At 41.9% G+C, this 16365-nt stretch overlaps 1 protein-coding gene across 1 annotated transcript in view; it reads left to right on the top strand.

Annotated features, from left to right (window-relative positions):
* The first annotated feature begins 285 nt into the window (after positions 1-285).
* CPPED1 (calcineurin like phosphoesterase domain containing 1) overlaps positions 286-16365 on the top strand; it is a 39369-nt gene continuing 23289 nt past the window's right edge. Inside the window, exons 1-2 of the mRNA XM_030958220.1 lie at positions 286-399; positions 10366-10584. Of these exons, the coding sequence (XP_030814080.1) occupies positions 336-399; positions 10366-10584 (283 nt within the window). The 5' untranslated portion in view covers positions 286-335. The remainder of the gene's footprint in view (positions 400-10365; positions 10585-16365) is intronic.

The following is a 16365-nucleotide window of genomic DNA, read 5'->3' as shown; positions in this document are numbered from 1 at the left end:
TTATTATAATTTATTTAAAAGCCAGCGCATCTTCGGGGCAGGTTCCACCCCAAGCCGCCCCCACACACGGCGATGCCGGGAGCCGCCCCGCAGCCCCCTGCCTGCTCCCAGGGCTATCCCGGGGCTCGCCGCAGAGCCGCCCGAGCACCGCTTCCCGCTGTTCCCCTCATGCCAGGCCCCAGCGCCTCCAGCGCGCCCACAGCGCCCGGGCCCGCGGGGCGTCCCCGGTGCGTCCCGGGGCCTCCCGCCCGCGCCAGGCGCCGCCCCCGGCGGAGGCGGTGCCGCCCCTCGGCGGCCGGGCCCGGCGGTGGCAGCGGCCGCGCGGGCCGGGGGCGATGGCGGCGGCGGAGAGCGTGTTCCTGAGGGCCCGCGGCAGGACCCTGACCGCCTTCCGCCCAGGTACGGGGAGCGCCGGCCGAGCCGCGCCATCGCCCGCGGGCTCTTCCCCGCCGCGTTGCCGGGCGGGAGGGGCGTGCGGAGGGAGGCCCCGGGTTTCCCCGGCGGCGGGAGGAGCTGCCGCTCGGGAGAAGGAGGTGTGGAGCGCCGGGGCCTGGGCTGTCTGCCGGCGAGCCCGTGGCGGCGAGCGGGGAACACGGGGGGCACGGGCGGCCGCATCGCGGACGGACGCGGGGCTGTGGCCGCCCCCCTGCCCCCTCTGTGCCGGGGCGCGCCCGGAGCCGCCCTAGTTTGTCCCCACGCTTTGGCTCCCGTGCAGATGCCAGCAGTGTCCAGCACCGGATTCGTTTTAAAATGCTTGTCGGTGCTGCTGAACCGGGTCTGCACAGCCTATGAAGCTGTTGGTGCTAGCGCTGTGCTGTCCTTTGTTTGTACCTGTAGGGGTGACCTAACAGGTGACCGCTGGGTCACTGTTGGTGCCCGAGCGAAAGGGCACCAAGGTGTAAGGTGGTTCACAGCTTGGTGAGATGCTGCTTTCCCCGGGGTGCTCAGCCTCGTTCGGGTCAGCAGCACAGGTGCTCCCCTGGCCCTTCCCCGCTGTGCAGAAGCAGCGCTGCGAGCCCTGGGCTGCAGCCAGCCAGGGCAGACGAGCTTCCACACCCGCCAGGTGGGTAAGGAGACGAGGCCGAGCCAAAGGTGGCAGCCGCCTGTCCCTGCTGGTTCCGGCTTGTGGTTGGACACAGAGGAGCGCATTTAACACCTTAACATCTCAGTGAATGCGCCTGCTTGTAAAATTCTCCCAAGGATGGAGGTTCTACAGTGTGCTGGGGTTTTTCAGGGACACAGCTGTGTTAAGAAATCATTTTCTGTGGTCATGCATAGAAGGTCTTCTATTTCTCTGTATTTATAAATTTCAGATTGTATTGGTTTGGTGAGGTCAGCAAGGCTATTTCATCCCATCAATTTTGTGGTCTTTTCTTGGGTTGCAGTGGAAATATTTGGCTTTGCTTGTTGCCAAATAAAGACGAATCACCAACTCAGAGCATGTGAAGTATATGTATACAGCCATTCTGGCAACCTATTAATTGCAGATGGTCTGGTTGGTTTGGAACAGAATGCCTAGCATTTGCTGAAGGGACAGATGGCAGACAAGCCATCTAGTTAAATCAACTATACAGTGAAATTTTGACAAAAGGAGTGTTCAACAGCAGTGTAAAAATTTCTGAGTAAAACCTGTATCTAACTCCTTGAAAATTTCCTTAAACATGGAAGAAAACATCATTTGGGACCAGGTGTGCTTCTTCCTTCTGAAGTGTCCTTGTTTGGAGTTCTTTAAATATTAGTTAAGATTTTTCTTACCACTTGGTTGCTTTTAATCTTGTTCAGGACTTGTTAGGCTATCACAGTCCAGCTACCATCTTCGAGTGCAATATTTTTTGTAAATAATTTACTTGGGTCTTTCTTAAGAGGCTAAAGTTCAACACAACGTTTTAGTAACTAAATTATTATGAAAAAAGAGAACCAAGGGCTGTTAAAACTGAGGCAAATTTTTCATGCATTTTAAGACAAAAATCAGTTATTTGTGTTTTGTTTCTTTTCTCCATCTTAAGGTTTCACTCCTGTTAAACATGTATCCACAGTTACTGTCACTGCTGTGGCTTGGCATGCTGCTTCCTTTTAAAGTTTGAAAGCCACTATTGAGAGCTAAATTTCCTTCCTTTTTTCCTACCATTTCTGCAAAGTCCCTCTTCCCTACTGGTAAATTGTTCAGTCTGCTTTTACATAACGTGGAGGTTATACCTGTAACTTACTCTCCTCTGCCCTTGATGTGGGACACGTGCATGAGGAGCTTGAGGTGAGGGATTGAAATTATCCATATAATCAATGAGGCACAGTAGGAAACAATGTATAAATACCCTACCTGATTGGCAAGAGACCTTTGTGTGGTTTGACTTTACTTTGTGAAATAAATTGTCTCTTTTATGCCTATGTGAAATTTTGCTTCAGCTGTCTACTCCTCCTATTAGTACTTGAGTGAAGAAACAGGACCATATGTTTGGGTAAGTGTTGTGTTCACCACTTCTCTCCAGAAGTCAGGAAGATGTTTGCTTTTTGGGTGGTTTTGGGTTGGTGGTTTTTTTTGGTCCCGAGTATGTCAGTAGCATGCTGTGCAAAGAATTTCTGTGGAAGTGGTGGAACACTTTTTTCAAGGAACTAAACAAGTGATAGTTCTGTCAGTTTAACTGGTTGAGAAGTGTCTGTTTGAACCTGTCTTTTGCTAGTTTTAGTTGATGGTTCTGAAACCTTTATGTGGAACAGGCGAATAACCAGTATTGCATCATCACAGTCTCAGTTCCACATGTGATTCTGTGTTCCTTTGTCATGCCTCCCTCACCAATCTTGTACACACTCTCAAAGTTTATTCAATTACTTCTCATATTTTCATTTTGCTCTGTTCTGTATTCCTTTCCAATCTCTGATTTTCTGCCATTTTTGAATGTTGAGGTGACTTCTTGGTAGCACTAGGTAAAAATCATATGAAGTTGGTGGTGTTTTCCCTATGTGCACTATGCTGCGCTTTTTTGCACAAAGTTCATCCTTTTATGAGCACTCACTGCATAGGAAGTCTCTCCTCAGCTCTTCACAACCAGGCCTGATTTTCATGCTGTCAAATGGCTTAATTTTAGCAAATTCCACTTCCTCGCTGTTCAGTTGCTGTGACAGATTGTTTTGAGTTTGTTGCACAGTATATAGGTCCTGGTACAGATCCAGGTGGCATCTGGGTGTCTTGTCCATTTTTGTTTTTCTTACCAGTTTTCTGTGCATGCAAGGACTTCATTTTGTATTTCCTGACAGCTTGGCTTCCATAAGAGTCTTTGGTGAGGAGCTGTTAGATCCTCATGGAGATGGGATCAAGTGGATCTCCCTTGTTCCTGTAAAAGCTGTTGATTACTCTTTCTGAAGAATCAGTAAACACAGGAACTTCTGTCTTGGTTAGTGCTTCCATCACTTGTCTGTACAGATGCCACTTTTGTAGTCAGTTGTCACCAGAACCCCTTTAAATGTAGATGTAATAGTGGCCACCTGCCTGTTCCTTTGGTGCAAGGGCAGGTTTCAGGATAACTCCCCAGAAGTTGAGTGGTTTTCACTTTTGAGGAGTTCTATGGATGCCCCCCAGTCTGAGTGGTTTGTTAGTGCCTGTGTCTATTTGTTGAATCATCTACTTGTATTTTGATTTGAAACAGACCTGATGTGCTGTCTCTCAGGAGGAATTATCACATTAGAGCTTCACAAGTAGATGCATGTGAATACAAAAATGTACCTTGTTTTTCTTCTTTTCAGCCTTTCTTTTTGGCTGCGTCTTGCATGTCTGGAACATCTGTTAACCTTAGTGACTGTGTGGTAGACTACCTGCTCCTAATTCCTGTACAAAGTGCTTTATTAGTTCTCAGTTTTATGCTGTTTTCAGTTCTTCACTTTTTTTAGCTTGACTTCTTGGACTTCAGTATCAAACCTTTCAGTGTATAAAATCTTTCCTGGTTTTTTTATTTGAATGCTTCAGCTTTTCAAAGGACATTCACCTGCTCTTATCAGCCTCCTTGTCACTGTTACTTAAGTAGTTTAGACAGTCTGGATTCTTTCTGGTCTTTCTAAAATCCTTAGTAAATACTGTGCATATTGTCTGAGCCTCTGGGATAGTGTCTTTGAATAGTTTCCATGCTGCCTTCAAGGATTTTTGCACTTTTTAAAAGCATCATAATTATATATAATTCGTCTTCCTTTGAAATTAAATACAACCGCAGTTGATTTCTTGCTTTCAGAAGAGTGTTAGATCTTGGCACATTATGATTACTGTTCTAGAGCTCTTCAACAGTAATATTTTTGAGCACTGATCAGAACTGCTTCCCAGCTTGCATATTCCATTCCCAGTACTGTCTCCAACTCTCATATGGATTAGGGAAATTTTTACGTGGGTTTTGAGAAACTTTCTGTGACTTCACCTTGTCATTATGCAAGCCACCCCCCTTCACACCTACAGTTCTGGGCTGTAAAGTTTTTGTAATGAGTTTACATGTTAAATTTGGGGGTGGGCATAAGGCATGACTAGAATTTAGCTTCTGTAGCCCTCAGTACAAATAAACTGTGTCTGAGAGGGCATTTCTTACCTTGATAGTTATCTAAGAAGTTTAAAAGTATGTCTTTTGGTAACAGTAGCACTGTCTCATTTTTTTTGAGAAACCATATTCTGTCATTTAATGTTTCTACTGACAGTATTTTTGTAGTCCATAATTTCTAGAATAATTTAAAAAGTTTTATTTTTTCTCTGAAAATGTATTTTAATACCTGTTTTGAAGGGTTTTTTTCCCCTGTACTTATAATGGCATCATTCATGACAGGTTGCCTTGGTCATTCAACAGAACCTTCAGTAGTCATATCTTTGGTAGACTCCTAGGGGCACGTGGAAAAAAAAAAACAGCGGAAAGACTTGCACATTTCTTTAGACTGAAATCTTTGGTATTTAGCCATACAAAAATAATGAGTTTTATAAGCCACATCTACTGATAATAGTTTAATATATAACAAGGAATTATTAAGAAAGTAGCACAATTTCTTTATTTGTTTTCAAGCTATTTCAGGACTGAGAGTAATGGAAAAAAATTGTTTCTGTTTGTGTTGTCTGTGATGTATGCATCCTGACTTCACTTAAGAGATTCCCTTTTCCTTCCTGCATAGACCTTCTTTGGAAAACCAAGGTTGTGCTTCCTTTTCAGTTTTACCCAGAAAAAGAGTCACAGGCACACTTTTGTGGGCAGAGACAACTCAGGGCAGGGAATCATGTCCCTGTGTCTGCTGTGCTCTGATTTTCAGGTATTGATTCCCCTGTCATACCCAACGTGACAGCGAGGGCATTTTTGTATTTGTTACTGCCCGTGATGGACTGAGCAGGCACTGGAGATGTGTCCACGTCCAAACTGCTCTGACACAGATGTGTCTAAAGAGAGATTATGGACAGGAGTAACTTTCTGTAACTGATTTGTTTCCATTAAATTCTGTAGAGGAAGAAGAACACCAATATACTGTGGAACCCAACCAATGTACTTATGAAAAATCTCACCAGGGAAATACTGGAAATCCCACCAGGATTCACGATTCTGTGTGCCTGTCAGAGGCCAGTGGTTTTTGTGAGCAATCTCAATAGATATGTTGGTGATCCTTGGAGATGGGGAGAGAAGAGAGATGTGAAACTAGGAGAAGCAAAAGGGGAAGAAATGAAGGCACAGCAAGAGATTAGCTGTTGTCCTTTAGAAGTTGGGAGATTCAGCTGAAATCCCACTTAAGTCCTTGAAGTGTCTTTTTACCTGTGATCACAATACATGGCTGAGGTTTTCTCTGGTGAGCTGCTGCTGACTTCTTTTGTCCTTCACATATTTAATCCTTAGATAAAATTAGAAGCTGGCACTGTTTTTCAGCCAATGCTACTAAAAATACATTGCATTGATCTTCTGTCTGTACTTTGGCATTCGCGGGAGCAGAAAAAGAGTAGGAAACTATTGAAACTGAGGCATAACAGCATGTTCAGGAGTTGGATTTCTTCTGTGGCCATCAGCTGTGCTTTTAAGGAGGTCTGGAACCAAAACTGCTTTGAAATAGGGGTTTTCTGTTGCTTGGTGTGTAAGAGCAGCTCCACAAACATTGCTTGTCCTTCAGAAATGGAAACTATATGTACCTCAGTTATCAGAGAAGTCTCAACTTTGTTCTGCATTTGTGTTTTCTTATGGTAAATTCTGAGAATCACAAACAGCTTCAATGTCTGTAGGGATGAAGAACCAATTTTCAGACATTCTCAGCTTCATTCAGTTTTGTGATGGAAGAGAGAGGACAGAAAAAATGATTAATTGAATCCTAATCTTCTAGTGCTTTACCTAGCATGCACTTCATCTAATACAACTACATTGCTCATCTAAAGGCTCAAAAATTCAAACTCCTAGTGAAAAGGATGCCTGTACTGTTATTCCCACAGAAGTCATTTGCTACATTTGAAGGGATGATGGCCATTGTACACATTATTTAACTGAAACCTTCAGAAGTAGCAACTTGGACCTGGATCATGACTAGAGGCTTGCTGCAAAAGCAGCTTTGGCCTTCCCAGCACTTGTGCCCAGTGGTGTTTGTTAGTTCTCCTCTGCCAGGCCTGGGCAGACCCCCAGCATGGGGCAGAATGATCCCCCTGAGCACTGTTCTTGAGATCCAGTGCAAGGACCAGAGAAAGGGCTCAAACAGGGCTTGTGGGGCCTGACTACAGGGCAGACAAAGTTCATTTGCTTGCTCACAGTACCTGATCCGTGGGTAGCTGAATGAAGAAATGAACAAGGTGAGGGAGAAAAGGAGGCTACAGAATAATGATCTGAACAGGGTCCATTCCCATTTCATTGTAAGGCAGAAGACTCCTGGATCCATCTGTGGTAGTGGAAGATGCTTTTCCCAGCTGTTTCTCGTTGCCACCCTCTTAGCATATTGGTTTTTGGAAGAGCACTCATGCAGACCTAGTCCTGGGGTTTTCAGCAGAATTAGTGAAATTGCACTGGTAGCAACACTTGAAACTTTAGCTGGACTGGTGTCACAGCTTGCACAGATGAGGAAAAACTTGTAAAAACAACTCTGAAGACAGAGCAGTGAGGACCCTCAAGAATTACCTCCTGGATGTGCTGAATTCAGAACAGGCTTAAGATTGGTGCCAGGTGCAAGTTCGCACCAGTGGTGTACTTACTTATACAACTCTAATCATAATATTCTGTTTTTATATTTATAGTACTTAAATACATTCCTGATTTTAAGAAAAAAGTTAAGTTGTAAGTTTAAACAATGTCCTTCCATTATTTTGTTCCCATATATTTCTGTTTCATGGGAAACAAAAGTGAGTAACAATTGATAAGAAATAAGCTAATGGAATTTGGTTTACGTACTAAGGTTATTTGGTTTTAATGTTTCTGTTGGAGTGATCAAATAACAAGACAAAGGTAGAAAATATTTTTTCAGCCTTACTGTTATTTTTGTAACTATTTGATAAGTTATTGAATACCACAGAAATTGCTATTGACTGAATTATTTGACTAAGACCAGTTAACTAAACTAACATTTTAAGTAGATGTTATTTATGTAGCCCTGATTCCTGGCTCTCTTCTGATATCCCTGCTTCACTTTCTTCATTTTATCTATTTCTTTCCTACAGGAGAATATAGCACATACCTTTGCATCATTTTCAGTTCCTTTCTTTTTTCACCTCCTATCTCCTTCCTTTTCTCCCCACTCTTCACCACCTCCACCCCTGCATCTTCTGTTTCTCCTTTCTTCTGCCATTTCTTGATTCTGTCTGTGTACTGAACTTCTCTTTTTGAAATTCATCTTATCAGTCTCTCTCTTTGCCTCACATGACCATCACTCACCCACTCAAACCAGAGCATCTGTGCAACAGTCTTAGAAACATTCAGGTACTTAAAACCTAGAGAGTTACTGTATTGGCATGAATATAAGTCAGGAAAATAAAATACCCCTGAAACATATATTAGAATAACCCCTAGTCTGCCTTTCCCACCTGCTCCCTGCCACTGCATTGTCTGCTTGCCAGACCTGTGTGTGTTCAGGTGTTCTGTCTGAAGTTCCCTGGGACCTGGGCCAGCCCTGCTGCCTGTGCACCCAGCCAGGGCTGCTCCAGGTGCTGCCTGTGGCCACCAGCACCACTGCTGGGCTCTGACAGCATAACACAGTCTGTCCATACTTGAAACACAGGCTCTAAAAACAGCTGCTAGCTCTTTTTCTAAGTAGTCTCTGTAAAAATAAATAAATGGAGTTATATTTTACTTAGGCTGCTATGGTAAAAATACTGACTTCAGATTAAACAATACAAAACAAGTAGATTTTGCTCAGCATTGATTTATCAGTACTGTCTGTCAGGTTGCTGGAAAAGGGACAGGTATTAGTAGTCCTGCCATATTGTTCAAAGGTTTGTTCTTTTGTCCCCATTTAATGAATAAATTGTGCCACTCCTTCAAACCAAGTTCCTGTTCCAGACATTCCTTTTTTTCATTTTCGTTTTGTAGAGGTCATAAAGGGCTTCTGATGCAAGCTTCCTTAACTGATTTTTTTTCCTATAGCTTTCTACCTATTAAAACTGTAACTTGATTTCTCTGCACAAACAGTGCCTTTATTGCCTTTATCATGTAAGCTGCTTTTATGGCAACTGTATTTTTCCATGCAAGTCATAAAATAAAAACCTACGTTATTTTTGGCATTCAACTGTTTCCATAAGGCTTATACTGCAAACTCATAGATAGATAGATCATTTCACTTCTCTGAACAGTTGTGTAACTTGAGTAAATTTTATTTCAGAATCAAAAGTCAATGAGTGGCTACAAGTTTCTGTCTATAAAATACATGATTATTATTTAGAGTAAGTCAGTGCTGGTAGAGAAATAATTTTGTTTAGAAATGAAATGTTACTTTAGTTCAAGTGCAGAAGCTTTCATTTGGAAAAACGATCTGATGCCATAGCAACAGATGACAATCACAGGCAGCTTCCGGGAGTTGCCTGCATTCCTCATCCCTCGTTCTGGCCTATCCATATCCGTGGTGCAAGAGATGAATTCTGAACTCAGTTTGCTAACCTTGCTTGGAAGAAACACACTCCCCTTCTTGCCAAGTGTGAAGCTTCAGTTCTAGAGCTTGTGGAAGGAAATCAAAAGTACATCCATGTGTTGAACATGCAACTTCTCTACTGTTACTAGAAAACCAGAAGACCATTTGCCTCAAAATGGATTTCAGATCAGACTGACATGATATGAAACTATATTTACAGATTATATTTTAATTTTAAATAATTTTTATCATTTCATTTTAGATTCAACTGTAGAAGGATGTAGTCTGTGAGTTTTTAACAGTTTAAATGCCGTTTTAAACCTCCAATAACAGTAAATGTATTAAGCCAAATAGAGCTGTCAAAATTAAAATATTCAGTTTGCAAATGAATGCATATAGACAGCTGGAGAAACCACAGTGTACTTGTGTTTGTACTTCACTTCCAGCTTTAGACATAAGTGTAGGACACAGGCTACCCATTTTTGTTTTAAATTTGTAACCAACTCTTGTTTTATTTGCCCAATGTTGAGATTCTTTTCTTCCAAATGGGCTTGTAGTCCTATATGTCACCCTTTATTTGTTGTACTTGGTATTACAATACTGGAGAAAGAAGTATACAAAAAATGGTACCAGTACAGATTCTGTCCTACCCTCTGCCTACACTGACTCTACCAATGGAAATTTGTTTCTGAGTTCTCACCTTTTTGTCATAGGTCTTGGGAGCAATTGTGGCAGCAGTAAGTTTAATTTTCATTGTTGCTGATGATTCTGGTGTTGCTGGGTTTAATGTTTGCTGACCTTGGACCTGTTGAGTGGCTTCAGTTCTGACTCCAAAGAATGTGCTACATCCAACTTTTCTCTAAAACTATGAGAACAAAAAAGCATCTAACTCCTTAATAGTTTAAGAAAAAAGTCTACTGGAACCATAAAATATGAAACTTGTGTATGTTTTAACTTGTTAATTAAAGAAGCAATAATTGGAATCTTAAAAGAGTCAACTGAAATCTAATGTTACGCACTTGTGCTGTGTTGTAGTCTTGTAATTTCCAGCACTACTTGCTGAATTCTTCACATACTTCTCCTCTAATCAGTCTGTAATTACTATGTGGTGTAATTAGATTAATATACTTTGGTTTATTACAACTATACATTAGAGGACAATTTTGTACTTCTGCCTTTATATTTGTCCTGTATGAATGAGTACAGAATTCTGTCTGTGCATTAAAGCAGTGTCAACCTACTGAGGTGAAGAACAACCAATTTAATGATGTATGGAAGCTTTCGTTCTCTTTTAAGTGTCTCTACTGGTTTTTTTTCCTTTTTTTTTCTTCTTAGATGCTGAGTACCAATGGAAGGGGCCCTTCTACTTCATCCAAGGAGCAGATCCTCAGTTTGGACTGATGAAAGCTTGGACACATGGAGACACTAATAATGGAGATGATGAATGGGGAGAAGAAATTAAATTAGCAGAGCAAGCAGTGCAGGCTGTTAACAAACTAAACCCTAAACCCAAGTTCTTTGTGCTGTGTGGAGACCTTGTCCATGGAATGCCAGGTAAGGCGATTAAAAGTGCAGAATGGCGGTAATAACTCAATTTTTTTATATTTCAGATTGGCAATAAAGCTAATTTACTTGACTTCAAAATAGTATTTCATAAGTATCATTAGTATTAGATTCTGTTTTGGTATTTTGGGGGGAAAAAACTGTGATTTGTAGATGATTCTTGAGATATTATTCTGATTTTTTCATCTGACTTTGTGTAGCATTCATCTTACGGCTGTACATTCATTTATTAATTGCTTGCTTTGGGATGACAAGGAGGGGCTCTAGCCACTGGGGAAAACTAATGCCAAGAAAATAGCAAAAACTAGATATGGCTTTTTGGGTACCTAAAGTGAGTAAGGCTTAGAGAATTCTGTAGATTTCTAGTGCTTAATAGATTCAAATATTTAAGTTTTTAAAATGCTAAAGGTCAGTGAGTTTGAGCTCTAGCAGCTCCGTCCTGTGGTTGTGGGACTCTGAACTCAGTGTGTTTCTTTGTACACTGAGAGGAAGAACAAAAAACCATGCAGAAATGTGAGCTAAAAGAAAGAGAAGTACTTTTCTGGGAAGTGAAATTAGACGTGGTGTTACCTGCTGAGAAGTGGTCTGGAAAGCAGAACTGAGCACGGTGTCCCACATTTGTTAGCCCTGATCAGCAGCAGAGCTGCAGACAGCCCTGGCTCTGTCACTGCCTGCTCCACAGTGCACCCAGGGAGCTGCAAACATCCTGTGCCTTGTGCTGCACTCTGCTTCACACTCCACCTGCACCTGAGGAGCTGCTTCCCAGCCCCTGCTCACAGCAGGGCTTCGAGCACGTTGGAGACCTTTCACTAATTCTTTCAGTGTCCCACAATGTTAATTTTAAGACTTCAGCTGTCAAATTGATTGACAGTATTTGTAGGCTTTCTTTTGATCAGAACACAGTTTTGCTGAAAGAGTGGGAAAGTGTAAAAAACAACAGATTTAAGCTTGAATTGAATCTACTGTGTAACACCTCAGTAGCTTGACCATAAAGTATGCCAGGGTGCAGTTTTATTGGCTTATGTGCTTCCATTAATTTTGGAATCATCTTCCTATAGCAGAGTTTTAATAAATGTTTTGATTAGGACTTCTAATTTGTGTAAGTGTTCCAAATATTTTGGTTTCAGTATCTCTTGAAAGAAGAGTCAGGAAAAATAATAAGTGTTATACATCCTGTTGAAAGGGATCTTTCACTCTAAAAATTTAGAAAATCCAGGAGGCTAAGTTGGTTTCTGTTTACCTGGATATTTCTCAAATACTCATAAAACAGTGACAAGTTCTGAGTACTTTTGTCTCTTTTGACTTCAAACAACATTATGCTAAGGCTTCTCTGTTGGTAGAGTTTAAGTGTGAGCTAGAGAGCCAGCAGTCTTCTGACTCCCACCGGGCACTGAATGGCTGGATACAGTAAGTCTTGTGTGTGGTACTTCTGGTTTTGGTTGGGTTTTGTTTTTCTAGCAGTGGTTCTCTGTAGTCATTATTGTCCCTTTTGCCAGTGTATGTCTCAGACTTGGTAATGTTTTAAATACAAACCTGTCAGGGCTTTGCAAAACATTAGCATTATTCATTTTGCTAATAGACATGTGAAAGAAACTGAGTGGATTGTACTGGTGAGATCACCTACATTGTGTGATGGATGTGCTGTGCCTTGTATAAATATTTGAAGCTGCCTCATGCAATTTCCAAGAAATTGCAAGAAAGAGCACTTCATTACTCAGTAAACTTAAGGGTCTTTTCTAGGCTAAATGATTCAATGATTCTATGATTACCTCACTTGAGCCACCATATTTTAGCTTCTCTAATAATTTCTTGGTGATTGAAATTATGTTAATAGTTTTCAAACCTGTGTTATCATGTAGTTATATAAAGTAGTTAAGGAAATGCACTATTAAAAGGAATTATAGAATATTCAGCTGGAACAATTACTTACTTCATTATTGCCTTTGTGTTTATACAAATGGCTTGCTCTGCTGTGTGTTGATAAACATAAAAGTACAATTTAACCGTTAAGTTGTACATAAAAGGACAGTTTTACAGCCCTTTGTCTTTCTGTCTAAACTGCTGACAGAGATAGCAGTGACTTGCTCTGTGGTGCAGATACCTGTGGATTAGCAGTCTTGGACTAGTTGCCTAAAAGGACAGGGAGATTATACAGCTTTTTAATCAATTCCTGTTGGTAAAAAGTGAGTGCGCAACGCAGATCTTCCTCTCTTCTCTTAAAATATTTTATCATGGAGTACTAAGGGTAAAGGTTTTGATGGACTGTTTTAAAGCATGCACTGTAGCCATTAAGCTGAACCAGTGTTGAAGCCTTTTGCAGAGGAACTCCAAGAAATCTCAGAATTCCAGCAGCTAGAAGTGATGAACAGAATCCTGATCAGCTGGGAAGCAATCAGGCACAGCACTTGGAATCCATTACAGATGTCATTAGAGCAACGAAGTAATCATATCTTGGTATTTAGCTGCTGATTAAAAGTAGTTTGTACTTTGAATATTATTTCCAGAAGTTTTTCTTGATTACATAATCAGAATAGGATATCTATTCTTGGTAACACTAATATTGTGGTACAATCACATCAAGAATTTTAAGTGTTACCTTATAGTGCAACTATCTCACTGAATATAATTTCTACGAACTCTATGCTTACACCTAGATACACCATGACAATGAAGGACTTCCTTCTGAGGGCATTTGTGTGCATTAAGTATAATATAATCTAATATGACAAAAATGGTAATCTGTAAAATATTGTTGATCAGATTATGTGTTCATTTGACTGCATTTTTCTAAAACTCTGGAAATTGATTTCTAAAAATGCTACTGTTCTCATGTCAAGTTGGAACCTTCTGTTTGGTTTTATGAAATCTTCCCATATTGTTCCTTTACCAATACACCTGGAGCCCAGCAGTCCAGTTCCAGTCCAACAGCCAATTCCTCACCCATTTTGTTCTCCACTTATCCACACTGCAACATCCCAGCTCCACAGCCCTTTGATGATTATAGAGCAGTGCCTCACAGTGACATCAGCCAGCTCTCTCAGTACTCTTGGATTCATCCCATCAGTCCCGTGGGATGGCCTGGGTTGAAGCTTTACAGGAGATTCTGGTTCCATCCCTCGTGTTTCCTGTGCTCCATTAGCTCTGGGAGAACGTTTCAGTGCAGGGAGGCAAAGGAAGCTCTGAGTACCTGCTGCTTGTCACTTCCTCACACAGCAGTGGGCTGTATTTTCTTTATTATTTTATTGCTAAAGTAGCAGTAGAAGCTTTTGCTGCCTTCTGCTAGCTGCAGCCCTCAGAGCACTCTCCCTGACAGCAGCCCTGCATACCAGGGTACTTTTTCAGTATTCTTCCTTTCAAGTATGTCTTTGGTTCCAACTCCCTCTAATGTCCTTTTTTCATTGGTTCTCAGACATGAGTTCCTCATTTAGCCAGATCGTTCTCCTTATAGCCTACACTTTTCTCTCTCCCTCTGCCTTCCCTGAGTATCCAGAAGGACCATTCTTTTGTTCATAGGACCTTGTCTTTGAACACTGTCAACCCTTTCAAACTCTTGCTTTCAGAACAGCCTTACAGGATCCTGTAGCTGATCCCTGAATAAGCCAGTGTGCTGTCATGAGGCCCCAGATGTGCTCTCTGCCTTTCCTGCTCCCCTCAGGATCTTGAACTCCACCTTACAGGCTGCTGCAGCCAAGGTTGCCAGGATTAACACACCCCCAGCACTGCTGTGTTTGTGAGTAGTAGGACCAGGACAGTGAGCCCTGGTTGGCTTGTCTGTGTCCAGGGATTGTCCCAGGCTCCCTCCTGGGTTCCAGATCTCCTGGATTGCTGTCAGCAGGTGTCAGGGATGTTCGTATCCCATACGTCCCAGGGCAATCTAGAGACTTTTTCAAGTTGCTCGTAGGAGACTTAATCTGTTTTTTGCCCTTTTTGGGTGGTCTGTGGCAAAATCCCACCTTTAGTGGCTGAGCTCTTCCCCAGTCCTGACTCAAATTCAATGAGGCTGGTGTCTGTTCCATAGAGTAGTGCCCACCAAACGTGGGGCAAACTCCCCCAGCTTCTTTCTTGCTTGTCCTCTCTGTTCCAATTTAACATGAGCATTGTGCTTCCTTCTCCATCTCATACCTCCAGTGTAGATTGGTGTCCAGGAAACAGCATCAGCATTTCAGCACCTTTTGTTACAGCAGCAGAGAATTCAGCTGTTGGCAGCCAAGGTCACCCTGCTGAAGCCACTGAGAAACACTGACTGTGAAGCTGAGAATCCAGCAACTATTTTTAAATGGCCGAATTCCTTCAGAGAAAATTGTTTAACTGCATTTTTTTAATGAAGCTACTGCTATCAGTAACTTGATAGTTCTAGCCAGGAAAGTATTTATGTGATGTATTTAGTCCAGGTGCTTAATTTTTTTTTCATTTATTGTTCTGGCTACATGGATAAAAGAGCAAGACAGCAAGTCCCTTTCAAACTTACTTAGCTCTGACTGTAATAAAATGTCGCTGTTTAGAGACTAAATGAAACGAGACTTGTCTAATAATGTGTATAATCACAAAAAACCTGATAGAACTTGATTAAGCTTGATCTGTTAGCAGTGTGATAATGGATCAGTGAGCAAGTAATGTTTATGCTTGCAGTTTTAAATTCATTTGTGTGTATGTGTTAATTACAAGAAATCAAAATCACTGGAATTTACTATTACGGCACTTGAAATACACTGTGAACACTTGTACTAATTATTTTAGTTAATGTGAAGGTATAATAATCTCTAATATACACATTCCCTACCCAGGTCATGCAGTGCTGTAATCTCACATCAGCCTTTTCTGTCAATTAAGCCCAAGTAGTGACATTTTTCTATTTTTTTGATACCTTTGTTTTATATTATTAAATTGTTTAATTAAGGGTTTTCAAATCATTATTTAGAACACATTTCACCATTTGTGCTTTTATACATGTATATTTTTTAAGTTGAACAAGCTAAAACATCTGATTGTTTCAATCAGCTTTACAGAGCTGCAGTCATATCTAATAGTGTTTTCTTATTGCTCCTTGGTGTGCTTGCTGTCTGTGTCTCTCACTCTCTTTGTTAGGCCATACTTGGATTGTAAAAGCTTCTAGGACTGTGTCTGTTACATATTTTCATGTTTTTCTGAGCCACCTAATGTGTGTTTCAGGCTGTGAGCCCGGGCATGTGTTGTTACTGTGAATAGTTTAAACAGGAGGTGACAGAAAAGGCCCTAACAATAGACAAGCTGAAAACAGAGGTGCCCCAGCTCTACACAGCTCATTGCTGATGTGTTCGTGGTCATTGAGGCGCTGCAGCCTTGAAAGCTGCCAGAAGATAACTTTGTGTAATGGGGGAAAAAACAACCAGGCAAGGCCCCAGAGCTGCAGCAGCTGGTGCTGGTGAAAGGTACAGACTTACCTTCCACAGCTGACATCCTGCAAAAAGCAGTCATGAATTTGGGAGAGAATTGTCAGAATCACTGTGGGACTGCGGGAGAAGCAGGTGCTCTCCCTGCCCAGTGACCTTCCTCTGTCTGTCTCCTGCTTTCTGTCCTTCAAGCATCGAACCCATGCCTACAGCTGGGATGTGTGGCTGTCCTGCTGCTGCTTCCAGGGGCCCCAGCTCTTCTGGGACATTCTCGGGTGCCAGCCAGCTCCCCCTGCCTGCAGGCTGGGCTCTGTGTGTGCATCACCGGTTTGCGTTTTCCCCCAGGAATTCGCACGTTCCGCTAACGCTCTTAACTCCTCCATAAAGCCTCAATAAGGCACAT

This window comes from Camarhynchus parvulus, chromosome 14 (assembly GCF_901933205.1).
Source record: "Camarhynchus parvulus chromosome 14, STF_HiC, whole genome shotgun sequence".
NCBI lineage: Eukaryota > Metazoa > Chordata > Aves > Passeriformes > Thraupidae > Camarhynchus > Camarhynchus parvulus.
This window is presented reverse-complemented; position numbering and strand designations above follow the sequence as displayed.